This window comes from Anomalospiza imberbis, chromosome 2, assembly GCF_031753505.1.
Source record: "Anomalospiza imberbis isolate Cuckoo-Finch-1a 21T00152 chromosome 2, ASM3175350v1, whole genome shotgun sequence".
In the NCBI taxonomy this organism is placed as follows: Eukaryota; Metazoa; Chordata; class Aves; order Passeriformes; family Viduidae; genus Anomalospiza; species Anomalospiza imberbis.
In genome coordinates this window covers 60,089,896-60,106,347 of record NC_089682.1, presented here as the reverse complement: position 1 = coordinate 60,106,347, position 16,452 = coordinate 60,089,896, and the positions used below count along the sequence as shown (strand labels likewise).

At 38.1% G+C, this 16,452-nt stretch overlaps 1 protein-coding gene across 7 annotated transcripts in view; it reads left to right on the top strand.

The window, feature by feature from the left end:
• The window catches only part of ZMYM2 (zinc finger MYM-type containing 2), a 69,333-nt gene that overhangs the window by 42,775 nt on the left and 10,106 nt on the right, over positions 1-16,452 (top strand). For all 7 annotated transcript variants that reach the window (XM_068181332.1, XM_068181328.1, XM_068181331.1 and 4 more), the window contains 9 exons: positions 4,960-5,125; positions 5,969-6,003; positions 7,783-7,912; positions 8,080-8,195; positions 8,903-9,074; positions 10,552-10,653; positions 12,518-12,612; positions 13,587-13,755; positions 14,670-14,821. In XM_068181332.1, coding sequence (XP_068037433.1) covers positions 4,960-5,125; positions 5,969-6,003; positions 7,783-7,912; positions 8,080-8,195; positions 8,903-9,074; positions 10,552-10,653; positions 12,518-12,612; positions 13,587-13,755; positions 14,670-14,821 — 1,137 coding nt within the window. The remainder of the gene's footprint in view (positions 1-4,959; positions 5,126-5,968; positions 6,004-7,782; positions 7,913-8,079; positions 8,196-8,902; positions 9,075-10,551; positions 10,654-12,517; positions 12,613-13,586; positions 13,756-14,669; positions 14,822-16,452) is intronic.

Sequence of the window (16,452 nt, the reverse complement as noted above, 5' to 3'; positions counted from 1 at the left end):
CCTAAAAGAAAACTTCAGAAGACAGCAATGTGTTTCTTTCTTTACATGAAAATAGGGTGACAGAGCTTGACTGCAAAGTTCTTAACTAAAATTTTAACTTCGTACAGTAATATTTAATCTATCTTAATGCCTTAAAACTTGGAGTGTGAGATTAAATTTATCCCTGTGAAAAAAGTGCCTTCTGGTAGAGAACTCTTTGGTGTGCTTTAGGAATCTTTTGGTGATTCGGCAAAGAATATAGTCTGGAGGTGTGCATACCAAACTGCTTTAATGTACCTGAGCTTCTGTGGAAGCTTGTGATTCAGCTTTGAGAACCACTTGAAAACTCGGGCTTCACATTATCCTGATTCATGGGATAAGGTAATAACTGGCCCATGAAGTCTGCATAAATGCTGTTGGTACTGTGTTACAGCAAAGTTAGATCTGATGTCATAAAAAGACAATTTAAACAGATTTGCTGGTAACTTTTGATACTTGATGATGTATAAGTGTTAGATACTTCTACTTTTTGAATTTTACACTTGCTAGTGTAACTAGGGTTCCAATGAAGAATTGTTAATTATAATTTTTTTCAAGTGTTTCTTAAAGCCTTAATCCAATTGAATTTTGGTTAAAAAAGCTTGAGATTTATTACATGAGAAAGACATATAATAGGTTTTTGGGAAATTGTGTCGTTTGCTAAAATTCTCTCTTTTATTTCTTTACATCCCTGCTGATAACTTCTCCCACTTTATGAAGTCGCTCCAGATACCTTAGATTTGGTAGTGCATTGTTGGCTCATATTCTTACGCAGCCAAAATAGACAATGATCCAAACACAGGAAGACAGAATAGATAAGGACCATTCTCTGAATTTGTACTTCATTAGCTGTTTTGTCTGTTAGCTTCTTAAAAGAATAGTTACATATGTATGAGCTTTGTCTCATTTATGCAATGTCCAGTGTTGTTTTGGAGTTTCAATGAATGTATACATGAAGAGAAACAAGTAGTAATAACTCAGTAATGTTTTAACACCATCATTGTGTTCATTAAACAAGTGTTTGTCTCCATCTTCTTTGTCTACTTTTTTTTATGGACACATCTTTGTCATGTAGTATTATCTGGAAAACTTTGTAACCTTTTAAAATAATCAAGTATTGTGGGAGCACTTCCCTGAATGCCAAAATTCTCTTCTTGGAAAGCCAAAAGAAGTTATCAATAGTAGAAGCACAATAACTTTTCTAGAAGTATTAAAAGTTCATTAGATTTACCTAGATAAGAGCCCTTTAAACCCAATATGAAGTAGTGAAATGTAGAAGAATAGTTTTAGTCCTGATCATCTGTTGGACAACAGCTGCAGTTGGTGCCAAGTTCTGAGGAAATTTCTATTCAATGGTTTCCACGCACCTCTGAGGCAAGAGGCAAAATTTTGGATGTCTTGAGGTTAGCTCCCTAAGTTTTTGAGCTCCTCCTGTAAACTTGCATGCAATGGTTTGGATGTTAATCCAGAAAATGCCTGGAAAACATCAATATAAATCTTTAAGTAGCCTGATGTTTGATGACAATTTCAATAATTTGATGTTATATTAGAGCATTGAAATTACCTTGAAAACGTGTATACAGTTCTGAGAACAGCACAGGAAACTGTTTCTTTAAATACTCACTGAGAATCACTGGTGACAGTACTGCAGCTGAAGTGCACACAGGTCATGCGAGGCTACAGTGGAGAATTGATTAGACTCAGCGTGTGCAGTGATGACTCTGTATTCAGTGGGGGTCAGGTGTCTGCAGCAAAGAGGAAGTAGGAGGTGGGGAACTACAGTCTGACTGAAAGAAAAGTCATTGTGGCTGGTGAGCTCAGCAGTGATGGTCTGCAGTGGTAAAATTTGAAAGTGGAGCCAGCATTAATCAAAATGGTAAAGACAGCAAGACAGCCTTGTGGAATTTCTCTTGTTGGAATTCAGCCGTTCTCTAGTTAGACATCTCAACCTCCAGTAAGTACTCTTTCAGAACAGCCGATCTTCTGTTACAATCACTCACTCTCTGGAACAGCTTTTGCTTTCTATTTACTGCAATTGAAGCTGCAATAGACAGCTAAGATTAGGGGAAGTTATTAGCGGTCCAAACCATTGGAGAACATTAGGAACAGGTGATGGAGGGATTAAAAATGTAAATAAAAGCCCCACATGTGAAATTTTTATTCTTTAACCCAAATTTGGCGCAAACATTAGTGATTTCTACTAATCACCGTGCCCATTTGAAGATGCTGAAGTAATGGGAAAAGAAATGTACCAAAATGCAGCTAGGAGTGGCAAAGGACTTGTGCTGTGCAAGCACAGCAAGCAGAGATGGGCTTTTTGGAACACAGAGATAAGCAGACTTGAGGCAGGTATTTTGGAGATTCAGTTAACATTTAGTGCCAGTATCCCAGGTGAAAACAAATGAAAAGGGGAAGGAAGGAAAAATCATAAAATGTCAAATCTTTAATTCATTTTCACTTTCAGTAAATTTGATGGTCAGGGAAGTAGGTGAGCAAGCAGTTAGCAGGAAACTTCAGTGCATGGAACAGTGTATAACATTGACTGTAAACAGAATTCTGGAAATCGTAGAATTAAAGTGTAGTAAATGTAGAGATGAGAAGTGAAGCGTCACTGTGAAAGAATCCCAGGTTTCCTGAGGACTAGTAATTTCCATGTGGAAGCAAACCAATTTTTTTTTAAATCTAAATAATTTAGTAGAAGCCCAGGAGAGACAATATTATTCAAAAGCCTAAATGAAAAATGAAATCAGGAGAGGGAGAGAACAGTTGCAGGAATGAGAGAATTACAGAATAGTTGATTTGGAAGGGACCTTTAAAAGGCTACATAGTCCCAACACCTCTGCAATTAGCAGGGACTTCTTCCATGAGATCAGATTACTTGGAGTCCCATCCAACCTGACCTTAAAAGTTTACCTATCTATAACCTCTCTGGGCAACATGTTCCAGTGTTTCACCCTCATTCTGAAAAACTTCTTTCTTCTATCTAATCTAAGTTGACCTTTTTTATATCTAATCTTAAGTTGACCCTCCAATTTAAAACCATTTCTCCCTGTCCTATCACAACAGGCCCTGCTGTAGGAAGGCGGTAGTTGCTGTATTTGACAAGATTTGACCCCTTTTTCTTTCTTTGAAGGCGAGAAAAATGAGCAGAAAGTGGTGCTTTGATAGTCAAGCAGCGTGCAGCAGGTCAGAATAGATGGGCTTTTCTGTACGTGAGTCAGCTGTCATTCTTAATCAGTGTTAGGTGGGTTTGAGCTTTAAATTTAGAGTGAATTATACTTTTTTTTTTCCCTACTGGTATTTCAGTCTTTTGGTGGCTTTGGAAGTTGCATCTGCCTTAAAGGTGTGAATTCACAGCTTTCCTGCACTGATTAAATCTACACTATTTTGGCAACACTCTACATTTTATCTTCTTCCCCTCTCCCTTCTAAGAATAAAACTTACTCGCTCTTTTGCCCCACTGAGGTGATCTGCAAAAGGAACTGTGGATCAGTATCAGTAGAAAGTCCAAGTGACAAATACAACAAAAATGGAGGGAGGATGGGGGTAATGCAGTGCTGTAAGGCTTCTGACATTGTGTGCCTGGTGCATAAGCGCTGCTGCTGCTACCTGCACAGAGAAGAGGGAAGAGAAATACCTGCTCTTCCAGGGCCACCTGATGCTTAGTGTGAGGTGATCTTGAAGCTGCAGCTTTAATTTCTCCCAATTTAAAGCTGGTTATACTGTTAAAAACGAGCTTCTCTGTGTATCATCTTTAAATATGTGAAAATTACAGCTGAGAACTTAATTTCTTACACTGCCAGAGGATGGTACTACACTGTTCAAATACAGAGAAGAAATGAAACATTTAATTATTTTTAAAATTTGAACTGATTGGCTTGTTCATACTTTTTTTGAGTCACAAAACCTACAGTTGGACTTTGTTTTGTTTTGTTTTGGTTTTTTAAGCCATCAGAGCCTTGTGCATAACTGCAATGTTGTGTATGGTTTTATGTATTAATGTTTTATGTTGCATATATTATAACTTCCTCTTCCTCTCCTGGCTATAGTATATATTTATTAATAATTCTATAAATTATATAAATTATTTGGTTGACTTACTTTGGATTCCTGAGCATCTGCTCAGGTCTGCTTTAGGATGGAGATTGCAAACAATATTGAGGCGAGCTGTAGTGCAAACAATTATTTGCTTACTTGAAGATGTGAAATTGAGGCTACCACTGTTCAGATAGTAAACATTGTCTGCCTTAGTGATGCCTCATTAAATTAACATGCAGATTCATGAAAGATATATTAATTAAATGTTTGAGTTTTCCAAGTTACATGCTAACTAAATTTTGGGGGGGTCCTCTTTTTTTGAGAGAAATTGTTGTTTATAAATCATGGAGAAACTTGGATGAACTAAAGAATTGGAATCTAAAATTGCTACCAAACTACTAAAATAATGGAAATATAAAAAACATTTATGCTGACTTGATACCTAGAGAAGTGATTCTTTTGGTGGCTTTTTAAAACTTTTGATTCTCGTTTAAAGCAAGAAAAAGCCTGGCAGATCTTGGAAGTAATAAAAATGGTTTATGTTTGTCCTCAGTTCAATAGAGTCATTAAAGAGCCTAACACTTTCGGCTCTTGTTTTGCAGAATGCTTCAATGAAATTAATTAAAATTGATGCACAAATTCTTTTTTTGATGACTCTTTAGAAGTGGGCTTTTTTTTTTTTAACATAGTGACAAATAAATAAAACAAAGTAGATGTATTCTGGATGCTAACCCCCAGTAAACAATTGCAAAAGAAGGTAGCTTAACTGTTGTTCATGAGCGAGACTTAACTGTATAGTGGTACTGAATCCTCAGTGCTCTTAAAAATGTAGTCTTTTAAAATGCAGCAATAATTTTTTCCCAAGGCCTGTTTAAAAATGTGAACATCTTCCTTTGCATTAAGGCTGTACGGTGTGACTGTTGTAAGTCTCAAGGAACCCTCAAAGAGAAGGTGCAGTGGCGCGGCGAGATGAAGCATTTCTGCGATCAGCACTGTTTGCTCCGCTTCTACTGTCAGCAGAACGAGCCCAATCTGGCCACCCAGAAAGGACCCGAGAACCTGCACTATGGTAGGTGCTGCTTCAGGGCTAGACAAGTGCCAAGCCAGATGCTTCCTTTAAATGAAAAACTGAAAGCAGCACGAATTGTTAATTTGTCGTAATAAACTGCATTAGGTGTTCTCCTTTTCTGTGTTCTCATCAGAGGCAGCATTGAGCTATTCTGGGTTAAGTGTAATTTTAGTGCTGTATCATCGTGGGAACAGAGAATGTTTTCCTCTTTTGTTGTGCTTCAGTTTGTCATTGCTTGCTCTGTGGAAACATTTCTCAAAGTCCTGTTTGGTCTCAGAGAACAGATACACTAGGAATGAAAAAAAGAAAATTCTTTAAATGGCATTGAAGGAAAATAAGTGAAATGGAAATGAGAATAAAATGAAAGTATCTAGATAAGAGGAATACATTGGTTTTTTTTTTTCTTTCTGTTGGCAATAGGTACTGTGTAAATGTGAATACGTTTGTGTGGTTTAAATGTCAAGTCAGGCAAAGTTCAAATAAACCAGCTTTTAAATTAATGCAATTATAGCAACTCAACTTCTTTGTATAGCCATTCTCATACTTGAACATTTTGGTGTTTACTTTTCTGAAAGAGTCTGTATTCACATCTGGCTAGAGCACTGATTTATCATTTGGCTTTGTGTAAAGCTCAATACTGGAATATTGAGGGAGATCAGTAGGGAGATGTCCATGAAGGAAAAGACTTGTGTGCAGTTCTCACCTGCAGTATGGTACTAATGAGTTCTCTTGATTTAATGTTATATTGGTGGCAGGTGTTATCTTGAGTTGCTTACTGAAATTTGCTTTGATTTTCGAAAAAAGAAAAAAGTAAATTCTAAAACTGTTTCCTTATACTTTTAGATCAGGGCTGTCAAACCCCCCGGACAAAAATGACAGTAAGTACATATATTTAACACACTCTTACATCTAACTCTCTCTCTGTTTCTCTCTCTGTCTCTCTCTCTGTGTGTCTCTCTCTCTCTCTCTATATCTATAAAACATAATTAGATGTACTTAAAATGTGAGATCCTGGTGAATTAGAGGGATGCTAATAAAATTCAAAAATTAGTGTCTTTGAATGATTCTAAGATAAATTTATGAAGCTTTTTAGTCTCTTTAACATCTGTAGGTGAAATAAAAATTTCAAATATTCATACTTTTCAATGTCTTCTGGGAAACTAGATCAACAACCATGTGTTTTACATCTGTAGAGCATGTAAATGTTGCTTAAAAGTTGATCAACACACTGTGTGTCTTATTTACGTGTTTAGACTGATTAGGTGTATTTGTTGACTATAGAAAAGGTAGAGAATTTCACTGTCCAGTTGGAATATTAAGGTGGAAGCTCAGCTTTAAAAAGCTGAAAATAAATCTTCAGTTCTTCAATTTTGTCCTTCTCAAGAGAAGAATTCTCTAGGTGCTCAAGGTCTGACTGACTTTGCTGCAGAGTAGGGAAGCAGAGCCTTTTGCAGGATGGCTGTCTGAAAGGCTGGGGTTCATCAGTGGGGCAGCAGCCTTCGTCATTCTGAGTTACAGTTTTTCTCAGCTTGTCAAAAATACTACTATTAATACTGTTTTCAGTTAGGTTAGTGTATTTTGTTTGTCTCATGGAAGGTCTGAGAGAATTGCCTTTTAAATGCAAATAGGCATTAAAGACAAATCTTAGATTTAAGTGAAAAAGTGAAAGTTTTTGATGACAATATAAATATATTTATGAAAAACACAGAAAATTGCTTAGGTAACTGGAGACTTCAGACAAGCTAAGCTGTCATGTTGAAAACTTTTAGTATTTTATGTTTAATGATGTTAATCCAGTCATTTCAAGATCGTGTCAAAGCTATGTGGGATACAGTATTTTTTGATATATTTTAGGGAGTGTACGCCTGGTAGAGCACATTGCTGTTCTTGGGACTGGGCTTCCTTTCCCTATCTAAAAGGACATATGGGGCTCGTCTTCCTATATATATGACCAAGTAAAACTGAGAGTTTGTTTCTCATATCAGGTTCTAAAAGAGGTACTAGGGTACAAAAAACATGTATGGAACAAGAGGGTTTTTCACCCCTTGACCATAAGGATGCAGTTTGAGAATTCTGGGATGTTCCCAGGTTGTTGTCACTGTTGCCGAGCCAGCAGGGGGAGCTCGAAGTTCATACTTTAGGTAATATAAAAGTGTTCAGAGAATTTTTATTTATTCAGAAATACTTTTTTTTTTTTAAGTAAAAGTCATCTTTAGACTATGGCATAATTCAAGAAGGTTAGATCTAAGAAGGTTAGATCTTGAGCCTAAAGTTTGTTCATGCTGCTTATAATGAACTCTTTTTACAGCTGAAATTATTCTTTTATGTTATAAAACTGCTTAAATGATGCTTTCACTTAAACAAGCACATAAAAAACATCTTTAGGGTGCCTTTAATTAAAAAAAAAAAAAAAAAAAAGGAAAATGAGCCAGAAGTGCTAGCCCTCCTGTTATGATCCTGTCAGTGGCAGCTCAATACTACGAACCTAGAATAGCTTGTAATTTTAGAATAGTAGTTGGTGCTGTTTTGTTGTGCTTCTGTGAGCTTCCTCTTCAGTATCTCATTTATGAAAAGTATCAGCTGATACATTTAGTCAAGAACTTTGTGTTGGAATCAGTGTGGTGCAACAGGACCTCCTCTTATTTGCTTGTCTGCAGGGCTCAGCTCCACCACCTTCTCCAACACCTAACAGAGAAATGAAGAACAAGGCAGTTCTTTGCAAGCCTTTGACAATGACAAAAGCCACGTACTGTAAACCTCATATGCAGACAAAATCTTGTCAGACAGGTAACTCCTGACCTTTGCTAGAACTGATTTCCTCATTGCAGCTTTTTCTTAACTATTACTGTCTTTTAACACATTGCAAATATTCTGATTTTTTTTCACTAAATGGCAGGTGTAAAATATATTTAAATACCTGGCAGTATTTGCCTTTTTCCTTTTTCTCTTAATAGAAGATGAGTGGAAAAAAGAGTATGTCCCAGTGCCTATTCCTGTACCAGTCTACGTTCCGGTGCCTATGAACATGTATAGTCAAAATGTTCCTATTCCTACCATGGTTCCTGTTCCTGTAAGTGAGACTTCAGCTTCATTTTAAAATTGGCATCCCTTCACGTGCATGTGTGGGACCACCTTGTGTTGCTAGTTATTCTCCTCCTGGTCCATCTAAAGGATTGCAGGGTGCTGCAGGGCTATTTATTGAAAAAGCATTAGAATCCAACAGTGGCACTTGATTCCCTGATTGTTCTTTAGGACCTGTCTGCCTGCTTCCGGTGTGAAAATCTTGTGCCACTGGGCTTTTTCAGAACAGTTCTGAGTGAAACTTCTGCTTTTGCTGAATATGCTGAATAAGCCTTTAACAGCAAAGTTTGTTCTTGTAATAAGGAAGCTGAAAAGATTGTGTTGGGAAAGGATGGCAGAGTAGGATAAACAGCAGGGAAAAAAAAAGCCACTGAAACAAGATGCTGATTTGTTCAAACTGTTAGTCTGAGGTTATATCAGACAGGTATGAAGTTCCAAAGACCCTTCTTTCTTTGACCAGCTATAGATTGTCTTTTTTTTTCCTCTGTCATTTCCTGCTGTCCTTTCTGTTCATAGCTCCTTCACGTTGGGTTTTTAACCTGCCAGCATTTTTTGTTAGTTCACACTAGAGTGACTCATTTCTAATCTGTATCAAGTCTGTCTTTCAGAAGAAGAGTATAGATTTGTTTTGGTTGTTGGTTGCTTTGTTGTGGCATTTTTTCTTTTCTAATTATCTCTTCCTCCCTGTCTGCACAGGTGCCAGTTCCAGTTTTTTTGCCCACTACTCTGGATAGCACTGAGAAAATCCTTGCAGCAATAGAAGAGCTGAGGGGAAAAGTGCCCTCAGATCCTCTGGAAGCTGAGCTACTGAACTTGTCAGGGGTGGTACCTGAACATGTTGGAAAAGCTGAAGCTTCTGATGTGGCCAGTGAGTTTTTGACTGTTTGGAATGCTGGGGGATGTGTGTGACAAGAAGGATTTGGTTTGGTTTTTGATTTTAAGGAAAGTTTGAGTACAACATTGCTGTCATTGATGTCTTATATTAGGTTGCATTGTACTGTCAGATGGCAACTAAGTACTACACAGCCACTTTATTACTCACCTCATGCCTGGTGGGGAAGAGACGTGGGGAAAAAAGTAAACCTTGTGAGTCAGTAACTGTTTTATAATTGAAACAAAATGAAATCTGATACTAAGTGCACTAGTAAAGGCAAGAAGAGGGGAGATAGAGGAATAAAACACAAGAAAACTAAGTGATGCACCATACTGGTGCTCTCTGCCCACTGACCCATGCCCAGCCTGTTCCCGAGCAGCAACTGGTGGTTCCCAGCCAACTTCCCCCAGTTACATACTGAGCCCTGTGTGGTGTGGGATACCCCGTTGGACACTTCAGCTCAGCTGTTCTGGACATGCTTCCTCTCAGCTTCTTGTACACCCTGCAAACATGGGAAACTGAAAAGCCCATGATTTAGAGTAAGCACTACTGGGCAGCAGCCAACACATTATTCTCATAATAAAAATTTATCAAAGTCTCACATACTTCGTAGTTTTAGTTTCTCGGTGCCCATGTCTCTTTGCTCTTCTTTCCTGGTTCTGCTTGCCCAGATCTTCAAGTCTTTTCTGCATCTTTCCAGGGAAATTTGCCTTCACTCAGATGAAATTTTGAAGGTTTTTTCCAAGCTCTTTGAACAGATTTCTTAAAGGTTGTTGACAAATTACATAAACTTAGACTTTGTGCCTCATTATATAGGAGGCCAGTGGAGCTGCAGTCCTGGGAGGTTTACTGTGTTCTAATCTATTGCCATTCTTCTACTACAACTGCACATTTCTGGTAGCGCTGCAAAGTTGTCATTTTCAGTTTCTTGCTCTCTTTTGTGAAGTACAGCTAGCTAAATGAGCAGATGTATGGGATCAGAGCTTGCTCATTTACAGAGGACTGAATTTGGAGCAATCCGTGTTTCCCAGAAGCTGGAGACAGTTCAAGCTTTGTTTCTCCTTACCTGCATGCCTTATTTGAGAAACAGATCCTACAAAAGCAGACTTGAAAGTCTGTTCTGTTGTGACAGGATCAGGTAGGAAAGTAGACAGTTAGTTTTGTCAAGATTGTTTGACTTCTGGGATTGGTTGATATGATCCAGGTTCACCAGTATTTGATTTTCTATACATATGCTTTGCTGACTCACCTTCATGGAGAAGAACAATGGGCTAGTAAGTATCTTTCATGTTTGAAAGAAAATCAGGTTGGAGAAGTAAATCTGAGATCCCAGGAACAAGAAAATGTAGGATGGTAATGAGCAGAATAATCAGATTTAGAACAACTCAGCTTCTAAAGTTGTAGATCTGCACCATTTGGCTAATCCATGTGTTGGTTAAAATAATGACTTTTTTCCTTTTCTTTTAAACAGATGTGATAGTTGACTCAAATCTCCTGAACTCAGAGTCACGGACAAGCTTGCCTGATGTTCCATATGAGCCAGACCTTGATATTGAAATAGACTTTCCAAGAGGTAATTCTTCTTTAATTAATGCTGTGATACCGTGGGCAGCCGTTGTACCTTGTTTAATCATCCTTTCAGAGAAGCTTTACTGATTGCAGGATCCACCTGACGGACTGTTGGGTAAAACTTTGCCATGCCTTTGTAAGATGGGGGACTTCTGAATTAGTTCTTCCATCTTTCTAAATACAATATTTGAAACAATGCCAAGAAAAGGGGAAGGTAACCATTTGCAAAGAACTTGGCTGCATCATTTGTTTTGAACATGGATTTAGGAAAGTTACTTTGAAGGCTCAAGGACTCCGATGGCATGTGTCATGGAAAACATAATGAATACATTCTTCAATCACCAGGTATTTTCATGGTTTAGAGAAATTACTAAAGAGTCAACTTCCCACTGAAGTCTGTTAAAAAATTGGCATGCAAACTGGCGTGCTGCATGCCACTTTTTATATCTTGGTAATGTCCGTATCTGCGTTTGAAGCAGCTACTTGAATTAGCTGGAAAAAAATCACTGCTTTGAGACCTTTCTTGAAAGAAACTCTTGATGCTATCTAGTACAATTTCTACCACTCTACAGAATGCAGGGAACAGTGTCTGTTTATTACACCATACCCCAGTCAATCCAAGATCCAAGAAGGCTTCTGTCTGTAGTTACTGTCCCTGTTACATGGCTTCTGTTGGACACATGACTCTCATGCCCACAGCTGGGCAGGTTCTGTAGGAGCTGACAGGCTCCTTTTGTGCTGTGTTGTAGATATCTGCAGTAGATGCCCAGTTTGTTTTATGCCTAATTTAAAGGGAAAGCCTGGGGGTTAGTCTGACCTTAATCTTGGGAAGTTTAGTAGTCAGATGCATCCTAGGTTTTTAACCCTCTTTTTAAGTAAGACTGGGTACATGAGAAAGAAAAAAACATAGAAGAAAAGAAATAAGCAAGTTGGAGTAGTAAGTAGCAGCAGTCTGTAGGAGGCATTGATTACACTGAAGTGCTTCTGAGATAAGATTCTTTGTCATTCTCATCAGGAGAATGACTGCTTTTGAGTCTGGGGCAGAGTTCTGAAATCTCTGCATGTAAGTGCTATTTCATCTGCACCAGCTGGAAGGGTGTCATGAGAAATTAGGTGGTGAAATCAGATTATCAGAAGAGCATTCAGTTTTGAGTGAAAACATTCTTTGATGGCTAAATAAGGGATGAACCATCTTCAATAAAGTAAATAAAGGTGGGACTTGCAACACGAAATCCATTCGTATGTTGTCTCATTCCTCAAGATTGCCTGAAATAGAGTCCCCAGTCCTACTCCTGAAGTGTTAAATAAACAGTATTTTGAGCTGTTGCCATACATCTGCTTACCAAACTTAACTGTTATATCCATCATGAGCTAGACCTCCACCACTTGTATAAATATAGACTAAAACCAGTTTCACTGAAGGAGTTTGCCTTCTGATTCTTGATGTTTTTAATGAAGTGTAATGTGCTACAAGAAATAACAAAACATAAATATAAATAATCTAAATACAACAAAACTACATGTACTAAGTTTATTTGTATTTTTTCCAGTCATAGCTGCTCATTCTCACCGTACCTAAGAATTTTTGATACCAAAGACAGCCTGGGCAGAAAACATTATGTAAGAATCTACAGTAAGAAATTCTGCCTTAGCGACTTCAGATAATACAGTTTGACAGCTTTGACTTAGTTTGAATACAAAAATAGGTTTGTTTCCTCTTACCAAAATCCAGTCTTTGGTTGTATTTATTTGTGTGCCTTTGTGGACACCTTATGTTAAGGCATACTGATATAGTTAATTGGTTTTTTTTTTTCAAAGCAGTATTATTTAAGACACTTAGAAATAAGTTTCTATTAATGTATTTTCAGCAACTGAGGAGCTTGATACAGAAAATGAGTTTTTGTTACCTCCTGTTTTTGGTGAAGAATATGAGGAGCAGCCAAGGCCTCGGTCCAAAAAGAAGGTAATTTATTCATGCTGTTAAAAATATCAAGAAAAGCACAAAAATGTATGTAGGAAAAAATATCTTTTTTTTTTTTTTAAGTTCTGGTAATGATTTACAGCATGTTACTGTCTACTCATACCTAATATCCTATCTTTATGACATAAATTGATACATTTCAAGTAATAAAATTATTTCAGTGGTATGTCTGTTGCAGATAGCTGTTAAATTTGGTAGGAGTGTGATTTGTAAATTCTGACCCTGTTTCTACTTCACAGTGTTAAAACTGTTGATGGAATTTGCCAGTGTGCCAATGTATATGCCTACTGTATTCTTAGCAATGCTATTTTACCTTTTAGTTTGAACAAAGGTGTCTTGGTTTAATTTGATAGTAAGATGGAAAAACATTGGCATTACCAAGGTTTATAATGGGAGCCATAGCATTTCCTTTATAAAAGAGTTTAAAAATTTTTTTTTATTTACTTGTAATTTTCCCAGATTTTATTTTTAGTCAATTTTAGTTTAGACATTGGGTACAAATTAGCCATAGTCTTTTATTTAGAAGGACACTACCAAGAAATAGTTTCCTGTGTCGGGCACAAAGCTGAAATGGTTTTGTTCCAATAACTGCAGTAGATATTGCAGCTTTAAAAAAAACAGCCAACTTATACTAACGCTTTCTAATAATAAATGGGTTTTTCTAGTATCAAATCTGGAGTCTAAGCTTTTGCTGTTATGCACTGGACATTATTACATATCCACTGCCTGGCATGCCTTAATCTGGAGCCAGTGCTGCCTTTTCCATTGGCAAAGGGTTCATTTGAGCCTACGAGTGGAGCTGTGACACAGATTTGTCCCATCTTCAGCTCCCTGTGCATTAACACGAGGAAGTTCTGTTGAGTGCGGTGAGGCTCAGGGTGCACTTTGGCCCACAGCTGGCTGTGCCAGGTTCTGTGTCCCTGCTGGTGGCCTCACCCTGTGTGTTCCCATGGCAGGGTGTGAAGAGGAAAGCCGTGTCGGAGTACCAGGCGCACGATGACAGCTCCGAGAACTCCGAGTGCAGCTTTCCATTCAAATACGCCTACGGGGTAAACGCATGGAAGCACTGGGTAAAGTCCCGGCATTTAGAGGAAGCGCTTCCAGAGTTAGAGGAAATGAAATCAAGTAAGTATTTCCAAAACTCTGGCATCCAGCTTCTTACCTGCTAGGGAGAATTGCCATACTTTTGTGATTCTCAGCTGGAATTTTTGATAGAATTTTTCTCATGTCCTTAACATTTCCAGCATGACTGAGATTATTTTACCACAGAGTTGCCAAACTCTTTTTTTCGTAGTTTTTCCTGTTTGATTCAAATGCTGGGTCTCATACTTCTTATGAAAGCTAGAACACCACCTTCTTGGCTATTCTGATTTTTTGTGATCATTTTAATTTTTTGTTTGCATTGTATTTTTCCTCATATTCTAACTCACTTCAGAGTTCACACTGTTTCTGGGCTTCTAAATGGCAAGGGAGGGACATTGTCCTACTCTTTGTCCTGAAGGAGATCTTCCTCTGAGGCTGGCATTACGTGGCTGTGGAGCTCTGGCACAAGGTGGCCTTCAATCCCCTGGAGCCATGCTGCTCTTTCTGCAGCTCTCTTCTCTGTACACATTTGTACTGTGGGGGAAAAGGGGAATTGCTGCTACTCCTGCTGTTCTTCAGCTCCCACATGCATCTCAGCACCCTTGTGTTGTGCTCTTGGGTGTTTGGAAACTGCTGTTTCCACTGGAGGTGCCTCTCTACACCACTGGCTTCACTTCAGCATCTTGGGCTGTCTCTGTGTCATCCTGAGCTGTGCATGACAGTACATTTGTTTGCAGGTGTTACTGCATTTGGTTAACTAGACTTTACTGTGGGGGCCTTGATTGTTTTAATACAGACCTAACATTTTAACTGCTTAGTACATTTTAGTCTCATTCATTGGTCAATGGAGAGGACATCAAGCCAGTTTCCCAGTTTCCAGTCAAAAAGTACCCCATCCCACCTTCACTGTGTGACAATTCTGTTGTATAATGTAGCATTTCTTCTCTATTTTACAGTAAAGTCTGTGAAATTAAAGGAAGATCTGTTATCACATACTTCAGCTGAGTTAAACTATGGGTTGACACATTTTGTCAATGAAATTCGAAGGCCTAATGGAGAGAACTATGCACCTGACAGCATCTATTATCTGTGTCTTGGAATTCAGGAGGTTAGTAGAGGCTGTAGAGATGGGAAATGGAGCTGCTGATTTGACTGTAACCCATTTCAGTAGAAGAGTGGAGATAACATGGATTTACTGGCTAGGAGCTACCCTTAATACATGGCTGCGGTCAGGCTGCTGTGTAATTTCATTGTAGAAAGCTGTCTGTGTAGGAAATGAGTTTGCAGACCCATCCTGAAAATTCAAATATAAATTGGTATATTGTAATAATTTTGAGCTTCTTGCTGGGTTAAAGCAAGTAATTAACCCAGTCAAAAGCTACATAGTCTTCTCAAATGCTGTGCTTCATTTTGTTTGCTAAAGATGTCCAATGTAAAAACAGAATGAAACAAGGCATGATCTCTAAGCCTTTTATTTATTCATTTCCTTAGCATATAGAGGAAACAACCTAAATTAAGTGTCTTTTGTGGAGGGTCTAATTTACTGAGTATTGCAGGCTGTGGACAGGCAGCATAGAGTGCAGGAAACTCTGCTATATTGACTGTCTTACAGTAAAATAGGAAGGAGTCAGGTTGGATGTAATAGTTGTGAAGGCAATAACCAATCACTAGGTAATTAGAGAAGCTGTTCAACAGCTGATCTTTTAAGCAGGGAGGGCTGTCTTAATTTTTGCTACAAAAGGCAAAACACAGGCAAAATAAGCAGTGTTCAGAGCTGAGAGCCCAGAAAATTTCATTCAAGTTAAAAAGCAATAGAAGATAGGTGTGATGTGGAAAGCAAGCTGCTCACAGGGTTTGCAGTTCTACTTAAACTGTTCCATACTTGAGGCAGAGGACTTGAATCAAATAACAATTTTTTTAATTGAAATATTTTAAAAATAAGTAATAAAATAGTTATTTTCCTGTGTTGCAGGTATGCAGAAATAGAGTTAGTTGCTATCTTTGCCTCATTGTTGAAACTTGAGAAGCAAACATTGATTTTATTCAGTGGCTTTTTAGTCAATATTGCTACAAGGTGTGTTTCAAATTCAGCTAGCTTTCTGCTTCTGCACTTGCATGATACACTGTCTCTCTGTACCTTTCTGTTGAATTGAAAATACTCATCTTAAGCAGATAAACAGTACACAGAGGGAAGTACGTGTTTATAAAATGGAGCTCCAATAATATTTTTTTTAATCTTTCTCTTTGTACCTTTGACATTGTCTATTTTGTCAGTCATGAAAGCTAGTTATGTATAAAATATCTTTTTTTTCAGCTCTTCAGAACCACAGTTTGTGTGGCAGCCACAATTATCATGAGGCCTAATACATATACACAATGCTGGAACATTCTACTGTAATTTTACTGCTTATACTTCATGTCCAGTATTTAATTCAGGCAGAGTGAACAGCCCTGATTTGTTGGCCAGTCTGGTAGGAAGATGTGTTGTGTTCTGATGAGTTTGTATTTCACAAAGGCAGACAGCAAGTGAGGGACAGAAACATGGGCTGTGAAGGGCTGCAGCCATCATCTGTGTGTGAATGGCAAATATTTGGGGGTGTACCACCCTTCTGAAGAAACATGTTTAGGCAACCTATGGTACACTAAATGCAATGCAGTTGTCACAATGCACAGTAATGCTCCATTGCCTTCTAGACTTTGCTTAGTCCTTTCCACCTGACAGCCCTGACCCTGAAAAAG